Here is an 18696-nt window from a genome sequence, read left to right as displayed (position 1 = left end):
TGCCTGGGAAAAGAATAGAAGGAAAGGTCCCCCCAAAGGTACTGTAACCTTGAATGGCCCCTCTGCCCTCCCCCCCAAGTTAAGGGGAAGTGGCTCATACACAGGAGATTCCTTTCCAAGGGGCAGATAATAGGGGCCAACCCCGAGGATGACTCTGCTTTGGTTTCAGAGAACTCCGTGAGCAAAGTAGGGGGTGATGGGTACAGTCGATTAAAAGAAAGGGTTACCTAGATTTAATATCCAAAATGCAGGGAGGGGAGGGGAAGGGAGGGAGGGGAGGAGATGGTAGGGCAGGGCGGAAGAAAGGAAGAAAGGAAAGAGAGGGGAGAAGAGATGGTAGGGTGGGGTGGGGTGGAAGGAAGGAAGGGAGGGAGGGGAAGGAGGAAGGAAGGAGGAGAGGAGAGGGAGAGAAAAAGGAAGGGAAGGGGAGATGGATGTATCAGTAGATGGATGGATGGATGGATGGATGGATGGATGGATGGGATGGATGGATGGATGGATGGATGGATGGATGGATGGGATGGGATGGGATGGATGGATGGATGGATGGATGGGATGGATGGATGGATGGATGGGATGGAGGGATGGATGGATGGATGGATGGGATGGATGGATGGATGGATGGGATGGATGGATGGATGGATGGATGGATGGAGAGATAGAATCTCCTGAATTCAACTGAATTTGAACAAAAAAACAAACCCAATACAGCAGGGGTCCTCAACCCCCGGTCCGTGGACCAGTACCGGGCCGTGGCATACCAGCAACCGGTCCGCACAAACAGACAGCACACAAAAGTACACACCCTCCGGTCCGTGGAAAAACCTCTCTCCACGGAACCGGTGGTCCCTGGTGCCCAAAAGGTTGGGGGCCTCTGCAGTGCAGCACCCAAGCAAACGGAGAGCCACCTCCAGCCACCGACGTTCCCCGTTTCCAGCTAACAAGGCGTGTGCGGAGCTGCGTCTCCCGGGAAGGGTCTTTCTGACCAGCGCCCCTCTCTTTCCCCGGCAGAGCGAGAAGCCCAGAAGGTTCCTCTTTGCGGAGAAGAAGGCCAAACCCTGAGGGCGCCGATTCGGACGGGGGTCTCCCCAAGGCCGCCACTCAAGAACCAGAGGCAAAGTTGCTATGGAAAACAACCCGCCAGGGATGCCGCAGGCCCCTCCCTACGTTGGACCAAAGCCCCGCCCAGCCTTTGGGTCCCTTCTCCTGCCGGCCTGCGCCCACTCAGCTGCACGGCCCCTTTCAGAGAGCTTGGGGGCTGGACCTTACGTCAGCTAGAGGGGCAAGGCTGCGAAGAGCGGTGTGGATGGGATGAGGTCGCCAAGGATTGGATGGGTACCATAGTCCTCGGCTTACGACCACAATTGGCTAAGCGAGACAGTGGTTAACTGAGCTTGGCTCCATTTGATGACCTTTTTTTGCCACGGTTGTTAAGTGAAACATTGCAATTGTTAGTATCCCAGTCGTTAAGTGAATCCAGCTTCCCCATCGATTTTGCCAGTCAGAAGGTCCAAAAGGGGGATCACGTGACCCCAAGGGACACTGCGATCCTCATAAATGTGAGTCAGTTGCCATGTGTCCCAATTCTGACCACTTGACTGCAATGGTGATGCTGCAATGGTCACTAAAGTGTACGAAAAAAGGCCCTAATTCACTTTTTCCAGTGCCAGTGTAACGTCAGTCACTAAACGAGCAGTTTCAAGTCAAGGACAGCTTGTGTGGGTGGGTGAAGTCCCCAAGGATTGTGCAGATGGTCCTTGACCATTCATTCAGTGACCGTTCGCAATTGCCACAGTGACCTACGATTCGCACTTATGACCTTTGCAAGCGTTCCCACGGTCCCCTGTCCGAATGTGGGTGCTTGGAAAACCAGCATAGATTTTATGTTGGGTTGCAGCATCAAAATGCGTGACTTTCCCAGCCAGCTTCTGACACGCGAAGTCAATGGGAGGAGCCGGATTCGCTCAGTGACCGTGTGATTCACTTAACAACTGTGGCCACCAAGATCATGAAGTTGAGCAACCGCCTTGCTTAGCAATGGAAATTCTGATGCCCCTCCCCAACTGTGGTCATAAACCAAGGACTATCCTTAAGTGACAAGTTGGGAGGGGAGAAGATTTAGTGGTGAATTTTCCAGGAATTAGGACTCCCATGGTCAGCAGAGTTTTCCCTTAGGATGACTTTTAGACACGGTAAACGAGGAATTCTCGATTGGCGGTTCCTCTCAGAAGCCAAAATAAAACTTTTGGGATAGCAATTTGTCCTCCGCTCCCCTCCGTTTGCCCCAGTTTACCCCACACTCTCTGCCACGACACTAAACAGAGGTTAATTGGCAGGAAAAGCAGAAAGCAAAAAGAAAGAACGCTTGCTTTAATAAATAAATCAATAAATCCCTAATGACTTGATTCGTTTCCATCACTGCAGGGTGAACAAAGGGTTATCCAGAAGTCTGATTTCCCCCCCCCCCACCGCTTTCATTAGGAAATTGGCTTCCCTGTTCTGTTTTAAGGCTTTGCAAGCAAATTTAATCATCTCGCTTTTGCTGTTATTTACTTCCAACTAAACGGATGCAGGTTTTGGCTGCCGGTTAGCACGTGGGTCCAGTCTGGGGGAAGCGATACTGGCTAAATCGGAGTTTGTCGGCTGGGCCCTGGCATAAAACATGGGGACAGCCACTGTTGTTAGTGCAGGTGGTCCTCGCCTTATGTCCCCAATTGGGACCTGAATTTCACGCTGCTAGCAAATAAGGCATGTTATGATATATATTTTTTGCCACTTTTTGTTAATAGCAATAGCACTTAAGACTTATATACCGCTTCACAGTGCTTTTATAGCCCTCTCTGGGCGGTTTACAATTGTCAGCATCTTGCGACCTCCAACAATCTAGGTCCTCATTTACCGACCTCAGAAGGACGGAAGGCTGAGTCGACCTTGAGCCGGTCAGGATCGAACTCCTGGCTGTGGGCAGAGTCAGCCTGCAATCGTGCACTCTAACCACTGGGCCCCCACAGCTTCTAAACAAACCACTGCAGTCGTTAAGTGAATCTTTGCGGTCATTAAGCAAACCTGCCTTCCCCCACTGATTTATCAGAAGCCAGCTGAGAAGGACACAAATCTTTACTTCTCTTCATTTAAGTTTAATTATCCTTAACTTGGGATAAACTAAATTATTGTAACACAGTAGACTGTTCCATTGTCATTTATTGCCTAATCCCATAAATAAATGGCACTACCCTGGAAATTAGGGAGACCGCTGACACACACACCCTTTTTTTTTTAAGCCACAGTGACTAAACAGATTTGGCAACTTTGGGGGGAAAATATGTGAATCTGAACGACTCTTCTCCCTCAAAAAAACCAACCAACCAATCCCTATCGTCTCTTTGCACGGCTTCTTCTGGGCTAAAAATCAGTGAATAATAATAATAATAACGATAATCGCCACAAGCAACACGGTGGTTTTTTTTTCTCAGCGCTGCTTCTAATAATTCCTAACCCTTTGTAACAACTGCTGTGTCACCACTGCCTTATTTCTGTCCTGTTTTGACTGGGTTGCCGCACAACGCCCAGAGCCGCTTTCCCTGACATGGGCAGCCCAAATAAATCGGATCGACAAAAGCAAAACCAAACGAGCAGAACCTTTTCTTTCAAAAGGCGAACTCGACAAGAAAACCGCCCGAGGTTTTAATTCTGGGTCGTTTACAGAAGCCACACGATAGGTAGCCCTTCCAGGAGACTCTGTGGAAACAGCGGGCAGAGAAGATTGTCATCGTGCCCAGTTGGTTAGCCAAGAACCCAAACCGAAAAGAAAATACGAAATGCAGCTGGTTTCGGAGAGAAATCGGGGGGCGGCCAACGCTCCCAACCAAGAAGGCCGCCTCGCTGGCTTGCCGGGCTGTGCGTTGGCCAAGGTACAGGTTGTGTTTGTGTTCCCCCACATTTTCATCCTTGGTGTCCTTCCTTCCGTTTCGTTTCCTAATTGTGTTGGGGTTTTTTTGCAATCGGTCAGCCTAATGCAATCAGGATATGAGGAGGCCTGAATGCCGCCGCCGATGATGTTCGTGTGCTGCCGTCTCCGTGATTGGAGAGGCATTGATTTGCTAATGCAGCAACGGGAGGCGGAGGGAGGGAAAAGGGAATATTTCAAGTTTCATTAAGGAGAGAAGCCTGAGCCCAACCTCGGCTGACGAAGCACCTCGTTCCGGGCACCGGAGGCCTCCTTCCGCCGCACGAATCCAGCTGGGAGGGGGTCGCCTGGTTTAAAAATCAGGGAACCTCCTTCCTTTGGGAGTTCCAGCGCTTCGGTTTGATCAAGTCATTTCGGGGAGATTCGCATCCCTTTCAAGTTGCCCTTGGGATTTTGTCTGATTTTTGCACAGAGGGCTAGTATTAGACAGGTATAAAAATGACAAGAGAATCACACAGGCGACTCGCTGGTCCAGTTTTAAAAAAATAACAGTCTGGCAATGGACGTCCCACAAGGTGATTGGCCCATTGTGGGGTTGTTGTTTTTTTGTTTTCGTTTTTTTAAAAAAACCAAGTTAGTAGTAATAACCCAGGGATATTCCGAAGATCTTGGAAAATAGTCCTGCATCTGCTGGGCCAGTTGAGTCCTTTGCTGCAGCATCCAGGAAGAGAGGAGAAAGCCAAGAACACGTCAGCCAGCCTGGCTTCCAGTGGCTCAGCCCCATGGATTTCAGATTCGTATGTGGAAGGTGCTGCAAAGGAAAGAGGGAAGGAAAAAGAAAGGATGATGAGGGAGGGAGGGAGGAAGGGAGAGGGGGAGAAGCAACAAAACAATATGAGAGTAGCTAAGTTGAGATCCACAAATCTTAAAAGTTGCTAAGGTTAAGAAATCCTGGTCTAGACTGACAAAATGCATTAAACCACAAAATTTCATAGGAAGCAAAGTTGGCATTTTGCCCAAACGCCACTTCTTCAACCAACATGATTAAAGACGTTGAGTGGACTTACCTCCTTAGATGTTCCCCTATCCTACAGATGTGTGTGTGTGTGTGTGTGAAAGTTTCAGCTTCCACAATGATTTATAAAACAATTTCCTGAGAAAAAAAACATAGCCAGTCTTGTAGAACAGAACACCAGAGCGACTGCCAGCTGGCAGTGCTAATGGGGCCATTAAAATACCCAGGGCCTCAAAATGATCACATTTTTTAAAAAAGTGAAACAGTCCCGCAGGGATCACATTGTCAGAATCAGTAAGTGCTTCTGCCATTGCCGGGAAGTTTGGGCCTCTGGGATTTTGACTGGTGGAAGCCATTCCTGGGGCCCGAACCGAGCCAATCAGGGAGATGCCGGTGGCTCTCGGGGAAAAAAAAAACCCTTTCCAACACCTATTTCCTTTCAAACTAAGAGACAAGCATCCCCGACTGTTCCAAGTCACGATGGCATTGGGAAAAGTGACTTATAACCAGTCCTCGCTTTTATGACCAACATGGCATTCCCCACAGAGACGTGAGCAAAACACAGCAACTTATTTGTAACGCTCACAGCCCGAATTATGACCACGTGTGCTGTGGGGATGCTCTGAGGGTCGTGAATGCGAGGACCGGCCACAAATCGCTTTTTTTAGAGCCATTGCAACGGTCACTAAGCGAAGGTAGTCCTCGACGTACGACCACGATGGAGCCCAACACTTTTGTGGCTAAGTGAGAAATTGGTTAAGTGAATTTTTATCCCCATTTTACGACTTTTCTTGCCACGTTTGTTAAGCGAATCACTGCGGTTGTTAAATTAGTGGCACGGTCATTAAGTGAATCCGGATTCCCACGCTGATTTTGCTGGCTGGAAGGTCACAAAGGGGCATCACGTGACTCCCTGGGACCCTGCAGCCATCATAAACACGAGTCATTCGTCAAGCAATCCGAATGCAAAGCAACCTGGGGATTCCACAATGGTCGTTAAGTGTGAAAATTCATCGTAAGGCACTTTTTTCCAGCGCCGTTGCAACTTTGAACGGTCACTGAGCAACCTGTTGTGAAGTCAAGGACTACTTGTATCTATGAAAAATGTGGAATGACTTAGATCATTTTAATCACTTCTATCTATCTATCTATCTATCTATCTATCTATCTATCTATCTATCTATCTATCTATCTACCGTATCTATCTATCTACCCTATCTATCTATCTATCTATCTATCTATCTATCTATCTATCTATCTATCTATCTATCTATCTGTGATGGGCTGCAACTTTGCGCCTTCTCCTGCGTTCCATCGATGAAAGAAAAGTCGAGGAGGAAAGGGCACCAATTAGGGATCCTTGCTCTCCCATGATGACTCAAGAAAATGCTAGCCTGAATTCCCACTGGAGGGAAATGATCTCCTGGATGGACGCGGGTTTTCCAAGCCTGCCAAGCCTTCTTCGGCTGACCTCTAACTTACTCCAATCTGACTGCAGTGTCCTTCAACCTCAGCAACTTTCAGATCTGTGGATTTCAATTTCCAGAATTCCCCCAGCTAACAATACTGGCCCGGGGAATTCTGGGAGTTAAGGTCCACCCACTTTAAAGCTGCCACGGTTGAGGGACCTTGACAGGTGGTGGGCATGCTTCTTCTACCTGAGGAAGTCTGGAGCTTTGGAAATCATGTTTTCGAAATCCGAGAATCCAAGCTTCCCGTCTCCATCCATGTCCGCTTCTTCGATGACCTTCTCGCACACCAGGCTGACCTCCTCCTCAGTCAGCTCTTCTTTGGTCAACTTGTTCAGAGTTTGCTCCAGGTCAGATTTGCAAATGAAGTTGTCGGTGTTAAAATCTAGGCAGGCAAAGGCAGAGAAGAAAGGGGTTGTCAGGATGTGTCTCCACTATGGCTCCCAGCCCGCACCCTGGTCAGTCGGATATGGAGCCCCCCCTTTTTTAGGGTTTCCTATATATCAGCACAGAAATAAGTAGATGGGGTGGAATTTTGCTACCATGCCAAATATCCAATATCTCAGGGGCTGCCACGAAAAAGAGGGTGTCAAGCTATTCTCCAAAGCGCCCGAAGGCAGGACAAGAAACCACAGATGGAAACTAATCAAGGAGACAAGCAACCTAGAACTAAGGAGAAACTTCCTGACGGTGAGGACAATTAATCTGTGGAAGTCCTTGCCTCCAGAAGCTGTGAATGCTCCAACACTGGAAGTTTTTAGGAAGAGGCTGGACAGCAATTTGTCTGAAATGGTATAGGGTTTCCTGCCTGAGCAAGGGGTTGGACTAGAAGACCTCCAAGGTCCCTTCCAACTCTCTTATTCTGTGATTGATGGAAGTTTTCCAAACTTCTGATAAATCTGATCATTGGGAAAATATGTATTGATTTATTTCACGTGGCTTGGGTGTCTAAACTTCAACCAGCCCCACCAACCCTCCGTCCCATTTCTCCTGGTTGGAATTCACCAAACACCTGGAGCAGGTGTGCTTCTTCCTCTGCTCAGTCACGGATCTACCAAGTGAACAGTAGGCTGGTGATTAAAAGGCCAGGGCTGATCACTTCTTTTTATTGTGCTTCGCTCAATAAGCAGAATTACCACCGGCTCTATTTAATTAGAAACCGGCAGAATGACATTTAGCAGGTCGTGCATGGACGGTAAATCTGTCAAGGCAGATTTATTGGGAAAAGGCCTGGCATCTGACAGGTCTTTCCTGCAATGAAGGAAATAAATCACATCCTTCCTTTTTTTTCTTTTCTAAAGGTTTGGGACCTCGTAGCCCTCCAGAAACGGTGCGGTGAAAAGCAGGCATTAAAAATTGAAAGATGGCTTTGCGGAAGGAGGTTGGGGGAGAGGGTGAGTTGGTTGGGCCAGCAGCTACCAAGACAAAAAGATTTCCACTTGCTCTGTAAAATCCAAAATACCGGAGGGAGAGATTGACAAGAGTCACCACACCTCCGACAGAAAGACATGCTCTGTGGCTGAGAATATTTAGCTGCTTCTCATAAGGATGCTAGGCTGGGGCTGGGGGATTCTGGGAGTTGAAGTCCAGCCCTCTGGAAGTTGCCAAGGTTGAGAAAGACTGTTCTAACCTGTAATTATTCCATCCCTTGGCATAAATCTTAAAAGGATTTTAAAGACCTTGATGGGAATTTTCAGCTGCTTCTCACAAGGATACTGGGACAGTGTTCTAGCCCAGAGTTTCTCAACCTTGGCAACTTTAAGACCCGTGGACTTCAACTCCCAGAATTCCCCAGCCAGCTGTTTCTCCCATCCTGTTATTATTCTTACCGTAAATCTTAAAGGCATAAATTGCTTTCAGCTCCCGGGGAGCCATTTCACTAAGTACAGAAAACATGTCGACAAAGTTGTTAAAGCTGAGGCTTCCTTCCGGGTCCTCTGAGAAAGAGTGGACAATTCTCTGCCTGAAGGGATTTTCCTGCAAAAAGAGGCATAAGGTTAGCTCCATTTTATTTTATTTTATTTTATTTTATTTTATTTTATTTATTATATTTTTTATTTTATTTTATTATTTTATTATTTTATTATTTTATTTTATTTTATTTTATTTTATTATTTTATTTTATTTTATTTATTTATTTTATTTTATTATTTTATTTTATTTTATTTATTTTATTTTATTTTATTTTATTATTATTTTATTTAAAAAACCTAGCATACTAGAAATCAGGGCTGTACATGCTTCAAATATTATTCAGAAGGTAAAGCAGCACGAGCCTTTTGAAAGCAGCTGTGTCTTTCCCTCTTTTTGTCAGGCTGCTGCATGACTCTGAAGAAGTGATGGGGCTGCTTCAATGAGTCCATTCGAGACAGCAAATGTGTCCTTAGTGCGACTTATTAAAAGCCACCTCTTTTCGTACCGACATCCCTTCCTTTTCAGATTTTGTAAACAAGCACATGTCTTCTTTTTTTTAAAGTGCACCAAACACATTGTACGAGTGAAAACTGTGGGGCTAAAAACACAAGCACTTGAGAAAGCCATGGCAAAAACGGTCCCTTAGAAGGCCCTATCCAAAAACAAGCGGGGTGAATTTTATTTTTTATTTTTTTTAAAAAAAAGCCCCGTGTCAGTGGGATAACATCGGTTTAAATTAACACCAACAAGAAGCAGGGTTAAACTTGAGAAATTCACACAGTGCCTCAGACAGGAGCAAAGTGCCGTGGTTCCATATCTGCAGCATTGACACAAAGCACATGAATGGCTTTCTACAGACAGTGCGTCTTCTCTCCCGTCCTTCTCAAAGGAGAACACGAGAGGAAGCAAAAGATATATCCGCCCAAAGATATAACATCTCAGGAGCCGAAACAGTCTCTCCCATTTCTGGACTTCTCCAGTGCTACCCATCGGTGTCTCTTACAACAGACTGCATTACCACTGGATCCAGTTACTCAGATGGCAGTCTGCAGACAGATCCACTCAACACCTTCGGAAGCAGGGGGAAAAATCCCTGTGCATTTCTGCTGGGAAGGCAGACCCCCGCAGGCGTAAGCCACATTTGGACCCCTTTCACTGATTCTAAGAGACCCTCTTCCTTTTCAATCCCGGGGCACTGGTGGAAATTAACTGTCCCACCATGTCATCAGGAAGAGACCTGGAATGCTTTCCCCCAAAGCTTTAAAAGTTGAAGATCTTCAGATCCTTTTGGGGGGAGGTTGCGATTGTGCTGCACAGAGGGCTGGGTTTTTGCAAAACATTCTAGGAATCTGCCATGAATTCATCTTTGTCTCTCAAAGATTGATGGGGCCAAGAATTGTTAAAATAGGCAAGGCGCCTTTAGAGAAGAACCATCTATGGGCCCAATATGGGGTTGACCACTCCTGTTGGAGCAGCTGTCCATGGTCCTACTTGAAGTCTCCCTGGGCTTCCCCAGAGTGGTGACCAAGCAGAGAAGGTGCTTCTGTCTTTCCTAGAATTGCTGGGCTGGCAACTACAGCCCCTTTACGACCTGTAGACATGGCTGGCTCAGGAGTTCTGGGAGTTGAAGTCCACAGGTCGTAAAGGGGCCATAGCTGCTCACTCCTTGATCCTGAGGATAAAATCCAGTTTCTCCACTAATATGTGGTGGTTACGGTCTCAACACTATTTTCCAACCGGTTAAAATAATGGCATGAAGTTGAACTTTCAGGGGTATCTTCAAGGTATGGTCAAAACATCAAGGTATACATGACAGAGCACTCAAAACCCTGTTTTTGCATGCACTGCTTCAATGACATGCTTAGGTCATTGAAGCAATGACGTCCTTTTTTCTGATCATAGCCTGGAGACCCACCTCTTTCCATTCCTACCAGTACAGTCAGCCCAGTAGCAAAACCCAGCTCGTTTCAAGACCTCCTACAACCACCGCATTCTTTACGTCCCATCTCAGGTTTTTTCTCAGCCTTGGCAGCTTTAATATGTATGGAGGTCAACTCTGATGCTGCCTGGAGAATTCTGTTTTCCCTCCCGCACGTTGACTAGAAGACACGTAGCAATTACATTAGTTCTCCTGCTTTTTAGGGCAACTCAATCCCAAGAACTGGCCTTCTGGTCTCTTGTTCCCTGTTGTTGATCTCTCTCGGAATATATGAAGTTACAAGGCTATAGATATAGTGTAAACCAATCCCCTTTTAGGGTTGAGAACAGGTCAAAGTCACGAAGAAGCATGGCTGGACAGAAGCTAGGCCAAGGGTGGTCTTGCGCAAGTGTGGACAGTGTGGAGGAAAAGAGAAAGTAAAAAAGGAGTAGCCCAAAACCATAATAATTAATAAAGACCACCACCAACAACAACAAAAGAATTCAATAATGGAGACTTTGGTGCGTCCTGATCTTGGCTGTTTTCTTTCAGACATTTCATGACCCAACTAGGTAACTTCATCAATGCTAATGAATGTGAGCTTTGCTCCCTGTTTATATATAGTAGACTTGCCTTGTCCATATTGCTGGGGTTAGGGTTTTTCCCCTTGGTAATTGATTAGGGTATTGTTTTCTGATCAATTGTTTGTCTGGTGTTAATTCCTGTCTATCTGGGAGACGGTTAATGCAGAGAATGTGTTCTGGCTTTTTTGTTGCTGTTGTTGTCTCCTTCTTAGCTGTTTTATTAGCTCTTTTCAATGGCATTTAAATGTGATTTATCTCTATGTGTTGATGGCTGATGGATTTTCTTCTATTGGGAGAATTCAATTAGCAAGCAAAAAAAATCAATACTCTACTGAAAAACAGACATGCAACATTCTTGCTGGGCAATAAAAATACAACAGTTTAGGGCGAATGGTTCAGCGTGAAATCTATTCATGCTCATTGCTATGATCTGTTCCCATCAAGATATGCTTTGCAAAGACAGGGAAAGAAAGAATTTGAGCTTATTGGCACCACAACCACTGGGGCAGAATGCTATCCACCCAGATGTTTTAAGAGCCCATCGTCTCAATGCAGAAGCCTTAATGGGAGGATTTTAAATCTTTAGAACACGAAGCTAGACTTTTGCAACCAAATCCATAAAAGCTGCACATTTTACACTCTTCTCTACCTACCCCCCACCCCAAAGATTTTATAGGCTGTGGGAAATACCAACAAAGATAAAACTGATCTCGCTGTGCCATACCTTTAGTTCTGGCATGTTCTCTATGAGCTGCAGAGGGAGTTTAACATCTGGATTCTTGGTGTAATCCATGGGAACCATGTTTGGTGCCAGTTCGTGATAGCGGCCGTGCAACCTGTGAAGGAACAGACACAGCTACGGACCAAGCAGATGTTTCTTAGATAAGATCTGCTTCCCAGCTTCAAGCAGAGTCATCAGACCCCCTTGAGTTCATTTTTTTGTTTTGCTCCCTTCTGCCCCTCCCCCTCCCCCGTGGCAAAATGTTTTGAGAACTGCTGTGATTTCCCACCAGGTTAATGGAACGCTTGGGCCTCCATGAAACTTAAGTCTCGGATTCTCCCTTTTCGAAGGAGAGAAGAACTTTTCTTGGAAACCAAGAAAATGAGCTTGGCTGGCACAGAAGTCGCAACTCTTGCCACCCGACCACGTGACGTGGGAGACCCCCTGTGGCCTGGGAGGCCAGAGAAAATAGCCCCCAACCCCCACTTTGGGGGAATTGCTCAGGATGGGACTGAAGTCCAAGGCATAAGAACCACCAGGTTGCTGGCAGATCAACTCTCCCTTGGTGCTGATAGTTGTACGCCTTGCCCAGTCTGAAGTTTTACCCAGGAGACATGATAAACACGCAAATTTGTGAAGAGTTCCATATATGTATATGTATACGTATACGTATATGTATAGAAAGCTGCTTTGATGGGAAAAACGCAGGAGAGCATCGGCCTGCATTTTCCCATTCCAGCTCCCGTGGACACATTTTGTTCTCTTAGAAGTAACCCCTCTTTGAAAGAACTCTGAGTCCTGCAGCCTTGGCTGGTCCCAGGATAAATTACGATCCTTTCCGATTTTACCTTTCAGGTACATTGCACACAACAGCGACATCTCTGCTATGGGGGGGGGGGGGGAAGAAAGCATCAGATTCCTAAGCAGAGGCTGCTTTGGACAACATGTTAGCAGAGCCTCGTCCCATGAACTCAAATAAACACGAATGGATTATGGGCTTTGAGCTGAGATTTATGTTTTTTGAGGAGGATAACGACCTTCTCCACAGAAATGCAAGGAGTAGCTTTAGTTCATTAAGCCTAAAAAGTATAGTTTTCTATCGAGTCAGAACACACACACACACACACACACACACACACACACACACACACACACACACGGCTTTGGTCTAGGAAGCAGTGTTAATTTTCACAGCTGAATTGTAATTAGTAAATCCCCTACGTGGGATTTACCAGAGGCATAAAGAGGATGGGAAAGTACAGCAGGTTGAAAGATCAGCCCGTTTCTCGTTCTTGTAGACACCGTTTCTTTTCCTCCACTGTACGAAATCTGCACTTTCAACGTGCCCAGATGAGTGTTCGGAATGAGCTGATCACATAACAAGAACCAACCATGACTGGTTGAGGAAATTGTAAAATAAAATAAAAATTAACCGATTGCAGAGCAAAAAACTGGCCTCATTGGAAACAAATGTTGGTCCCTGCACCGAATACAACTCAGTAGCCCCACATTTGAGCAGAGAAAACGCATGTATTGAATCTGCTCCTTTCCTAAAATCCTGTCTCTTTTCCTAACAGGAATAACTTGGGTAAAATAAGCCAGGGTTTGAATAAATGACCTGTCTAAATTTAGTTGAACCATCAGGAAGTTTGCATAAAGCATAGAAGTTTGCTTCAGCTGAATTCAATGGAATGAAATAATAATAATAGTAATAGTAATAATAATAATAATGATGATGATGATGCAATTTCTTGATGTAAAAACTTTGCAAAACACATCAAGAAACTGCAGCTTCCTGCCATAACTCCAGCAAAGCTACAAAAAACCGCGCTACTCGGAACATCTTACATTTTAAGGAGAGACCTGGTTGATACCCAGGATGCTGGCAGCAACCCGTGTCAACCATCAGTGCCAGTCAGTTTGAGTGTTCAGTAGACTGAGTTTCATGTTTTATGAATAAAAGTTTTATAATAATAATAATGGATTGTGGTGACATCATCTGCTTTGTTTTTATCAATGGGCTTGTCCCAGATGGCTTGCTGATGCTGCCAACAACTCAAAGAGTGTGACTTTCTCAGGACGTGGAGGAGAAGCAGAGCAGGGCTCCTTCCATTTGTGGTTCCCCTCTGGAAGAGTCCACCTGTGACCTTTCCAGTCAAGGGCTGTGAGCTGCTCTATTTCCTCCCCGGGAACGGCTTGAGCAACATCTGGCGCTTCTTCCTGGACCAACCTGAAGGATGGAACAAGGTGCATAATCTGCTTACCTGAGGATCTCCTTTCGTGTGAAGAAGGTGCAATCCTGCATGAGAACAGAAAGAAAAAAGGAAATGAGGTTTCCCCATTGCAGAGGACCCTCAGAGGAGAAGACCCCTGGCATAAAAGTCTCTTGCTTGAGCAAGACGTTGGGACTAGAAGATCTCCAAGCTCTTTTCCAACTGTGTTATTCCGATATTCTCCTTTTTCTGCAAAGAAGACTTGGTCAGTTTCTGCAGAGGAGAAGTCCTCCCTTCTTTCTTTGCAGAGAAGACTTCTTCTTTTTCGGACCACCCTAGTTAGAAGTTCATGTTGGAAGGTCTTTCTCCCCCCCCCCAGGTAGAACCAAACCCATAGAAATGGGAGAAATCAGAGGCAAATTCAGTCCTTTGCCTCAAAAAGTATTAATTTGCAGCCTTTTTGAACAGCATGTGTTAGCTTTATAAAAAGGAAAAAAAAGACTGCCCTACTGTGAAATTTGAAATAATTTAAATATTCAAAGGCTAGAGTAATACTTATCTGTATTTCTGTATTCACAGATAAAGAGGCGAGCAAATACACATTACACACATACACATATATTCATTCATTCTTAGAGACGAGAAACAAAACTCTACTAGCTTCAGGCAAGGTTCCAAAATAAGTATATCATCACAAAAACATCCCAGCAGGTTGTCATCTGTCTCACGATGACAATTCCAATCCATGTGACCAGCTGACACCAGGAGCAGATCTTCCTAATAAGCCATGTTCTGAATTAAACTATCATCCTCATCCCTGCCTGGTGCCCTCTGTAAACCAAGGCCTCTGGAAGAAACCTCTTTTGGAAAAGCTGTTGTGACTGCATGTTGGTCCTTTAAAAAAATTGTCAAGTTGGCCTTAGGGAAAATAACCACAGCCCATTATTTAGCTCTGATATTCCAGATTCAGGAAAGGTTTTAAAGCCTTCTTGAGCGTTGCTTATTAAGATGGGTTCCTTCCCTGCCTACGGAGTGGCTCATGGGCTCAACACTCCCTCCAGGCGAGATGGAGTGGCTGAATGAAGTTACAGAGATGCAGGAAGATGGTTTAACTCATTCTTCGGGGGGGGGGCACAAAGAATAACAGAATAACAGAGTAGGAAGGGACCTCGGAGGTCTTCTAGTCCAACCCCCTGCTCAAGCATATCATTTCAGACAAGTGGCTGCCCAGTCTCTTCTTAAAGGCCTCCACTGTTGGAGCACCCACAACTTCTGGTGGCAGGCTGTTCCACTGGCTAATTGTTCTAGCTGTCAGGAAATTTCTCCTTTGTTCTAGGTTGCTTCTCTCCTCCATCTGCTGTTTCTTGTCCTGCCTTCTGGTGCTTTGGAGAACAGGTTGACAACCCCCCTCCCCCCGCTCTTCTTTCTGGCAGCCCCTCAAATGTTGGGACCCTGCTAGAGAACACCGCCAGAGAAACAAGCCAGGATCCCTCCCTGAATGTGCACATTCTTTACGGCTTGGGCAGGAGGGTGTCGGTGGCCCTTTGCAAAAGGCTGGCATAGGAAACAAAGAAATGCTGGTTAAACACCCCCCCCCCCACACACACACACACCTCACCACCACCAGGAGCTTTCTTTTTTCTCATGTAATTATATCAGCCAGGATCGGCAGCCAAGGTCGTTACTTAACGAGAAACTAGGTCTGAGGCCGTGCAGGGTAACCCAAACTTCCAAGGGAGAAGCAAAACCCAGCCCTGCCACTCCAGCGTCCTGTTTCCAAGCTCCATTAGCTGAAAGCCTTTGCAGCCTTCCAGAGCCAAAGCTGGAGGCCAACACTGTATTCAGCAGCCTCCACTGTGCCTGTACATGGAGGCTCTACTTTTTAGCCTTGGTTCGCTTGGACAAGGTTTGAAAGCGTCACGTTATTGCAGGCTAATGGCTTCGGATCGGCCAGCCTTGGATTTCAGTTCTGCTTTCAAGCCAAATGAGGAGCATTGCCCAGAGGGAGAGAGAGAAAGAAAGAGACAGAGAAAGGATAAAATAATAAACTAAACTAAACTAGACAAATCAAGTAAAATAAAAATAAAAGCAGAAAAGCTCCTTCGGAATTAAAATGAGCCACATTTTCTCCGATACGCAAATGCTTCTCTTCAGCCTCTATCCAACTAAGTTACGTATTATCTGGAATAGGGCCCTGGTTTTGTACTGTTACAAAGAAAACAATCAGCCAGAAATGCCAAATCTGAGAAAAAGGTGATTTATCCTCTCTAAGAAAAGTTGAGAGAGTCTGGCGAAACGGAAAGGATGCTTCTGAAAAAAACTGCTTTTCCGCAGAAGTGTTCCTCCCAAGACAGATTAGGGTGGTGTTTTTTGTTTTTTTGTTTCAACCACGAGAATCTATTCCACTTGATCAAAATATCCATTAAGAAAGATCCAATTTTGATTCTTATATTGCACACACACCCCGCTTTTTTTTCTTTATCTATCTTTGTGTGAAGTTTTACTGAGTCTGACAGGGTGCCCTTGATAATAAAATAATTCCGATGAGATCATGCAGGTTAAATGCTATAAATCAAAAATAATTCTGCCGACCTTTTGGTCTCACTGAATTTGTAAAAAATAAAGCATTCTATTTAGAGTTTTGAAAGGTGGAATTAGCTCCCTATTTTATAATATGTATATACAACATATTATTTTCTGCCTTAGAATAAAAACGATCTCCGAGCGGAAGGCTTCTGTGAGGTCATCTAATCTGACCCCTCCCGGATTAGATTTCCTGTAAAATATTCACACAGCACCCAAGTAAAAAGGTGAGTTTGCATAAGACATACAAGTCACAAGCTAGCTTCACCAAGGCTCATGCAAACCAATCTTGGCAAATTGTACAAATGCACCAGCTTGCTAGATTTTTCCCATAGTTCAGCGTGTTGTGAGAATGCATTAAAGAAATCCGAAACCTCATGTGTATAATCAAGAGCTGCAACAAAATGTCCCAGCGTAGAGAGGCTTGCTCACCAGCCCTAGCCAGGATTATGGGAATTGTGCTCCAAAATTTCTGAAGGGCACCAACTCAACCATGCAACTTTTCCCTAAACCGACGTAGCTGTAAAGGCTGTTTTTACTTTAAAATTGTGAGGTTGAACCTCAGCACTGAATTCTCCAACTTGCACAAATGTTGCTCACTCTCCTGCTGAACCTCCCAGACAGAATGGAATCAGGGCCGGTTTCTCCTCTCTTGGGAAGTCTTCTGAACGCAAAAGGAAAGCAGGGAAGGCAATGAGGCAACTCCCACTTTCGTTTTTTTAATTGACTGGCTGGAAGGGTAGAACGAAACGGTCCAAAACCCCCCCAGAACTTCCAATGCTTCTTCCCAGTCCAGACCATCTAATCCGGGCCAGCCTGGGTCTTTGTGTTGGAAAATAAGCTCCCGTTTCACGTTGGCCAATAGACCAGGTGATGGGAGAGGAGATCCACTTTCCACTGGATCTCTCATGATGGGAATGGGCAGATCCTGAGACTCGGATGCTCCTGAGGATCAGTAGAGTAAGGCATGGGCCATTCTGATGCCCAGCAGGGCCGGTCAGCAGCCTGATTCATTTGAGGCATGTACAAAAGGATCCTGCTGGATCCTGCTCTTGCAGGTTAGCGTATCAGTTTGGAAAAAAAACAAAGGGCCTTCCGATGCCACGAAACCCATGAACGTGGCGTGTGGGCAACAGTTTCTGTGGCACAGAAAGGAGGGGTCTTCATGGCAGGATTGCAAAGTTGAGGAGGAATTCTGGGCACTCGCTTGGTCAGTACCCTCCTCTCAGCTAGAGCAGGCGTGTCCAAGCTTGGCAGCTTGGAAGGCTTATGGGCTCCCAGAATTCCCCAGCCAGCATAGCTTGAAGACTTACGGGCTTCAACTCCCAGTATTTGCTGGGAGCTGGCTGGGGAATTCTGGGAGTTGAAGTCCACAAGTCTTCAAGTTGCCCAGGTTAGACACCCTGATCTAAAGGCTTCAGGATTCAACCCAACAGACCTTGGGCTTTCCAAGCAAGACCACCCGCCCCAACGGGTCCCTCCCTGACTTTCTCTTTTTCTTCTCCCTCTTTCTCCCTCCCTCCCTCCTCTTTCTCTCCCTCCCTTTCTCCCTCCCTCTCTCCCTCCCTCTTCTTTTTCCCTCCCTCCCCTTTCTCTCTCCCTCCCTCCTCTGTTTCTCTCTTTTCCTCCATCCCTCCCTCTCTCTCCCTCCCTCCCTCTCTCTCTCTCTTCTCCCATTCTGGGAAACTGCCTCTAAGCCCATCCTGACCCTAAGGCCAGATCGAAGGAAAGGCCCCATCACAGGCAAGTCTATTCAAGCACACAGAAACGGGGCTTCACCCAGAAAAGAGACAACGCCGTTCTGGAAGTTTGGGGAGACCCACCAGCCTTCAACCCCATCAGCTGAAGCCCGACGCAAGAACGCATCATGCTTTCCCCCCCCCCCCATCCAGAGCATCCCCATTCTTGCCAAACCCAGCCCAGCCCAGCCCAGCTCACCTGATAGGCGTCTAATTGTTCATCTGTAAAGATGGTTTGCTTGTTCCCCATTTTCGAAGGAGGCGCCTTCCCGCGTCCAGATGCATCCCATGCCAAGATTGAGGGCCCGGGGTCTTGCTGGCATCGAGACCAAAGCACGCAACGTGGCCGGATCGAGGAGAAAAAGGGGAAAAACGAAAAAAACAAAATCTCACACCTGCATGAAAAGATTTGCAGTGCCCGCTCTTCCTCGGAGAGAGGGAAGGGGTTAAAATCCCCCGTGAAGATCAGACCCGGAGGAGGCTATCTGGGCTCCCTGTTTTGTCCCTGGGGGGCAGCAGGAGGGCTTTTCTGGCGGGAGAAGATCGGAGGAGACGCCTCCCAGGTCTGGAGAAAGCATGTCGGCTGCCTCGGATCTCAAAGGCACGGAGGGAAATAAAGCGAAGGCGATCCTC

At 46.3% G+C, this 18696-nt stretch overlaps 1 protein-coding gene across 2 annotated transcripts; it reads right to left on the bottom strand.

Annotated features, from left to right (window-relative positions):
* Positions 1-4696: 4696 nt before the first annotated feature.
* CIB2 (calcium and integrin binding family member 2) lies at positions 4697-18313 on the bottom strand (the record flags this gene model as incomplete). Of its 2 annotated transcripts, XM_083371272.1 has the most annotated exons (6): positions 4697-4718; positions 6581-6776; positions 8221-8368; positions 11532-11643; positions 13793-13827; positions 18263-18313. In XM_083371272.1, the coding sequence occupies 6 exons, from the start codon at positions 18311-18313 to the stop codon at positions 4697-4699; spliced, it is 564 nt and encodes a 187-aa protein (XP_083227398.1). The 2 variants fall into 2 exon arrangements, with proteins under 2 accessions (XP_083227398.1, XP_083227399.1); XM_083371273.1 differs by lacking the exons at positions 11532-11643; positions 13793-13827.
* Between the last annotated feature and the right edge of the window lie 383 nt (positions 18314-18696).

Source organism: Vipera ursinii (assembly GCF_947247035.1).
Source record: "Vipera ursinii genome assembly, chromosome: 11".
In the NCBI taxonomy this organism is placed as follows: domain Eukaryota; kingdom Metazoa; phylum Chordata; class Lepidosauria; order Squamata; family Viperidae; genus Vipera; species Vipera ursinii.
The sequence above is the reverse complement of the archived record's forward strand: the minus strand, read 5'-3'. Positions and strand labels throughout refer to the sequence as shown.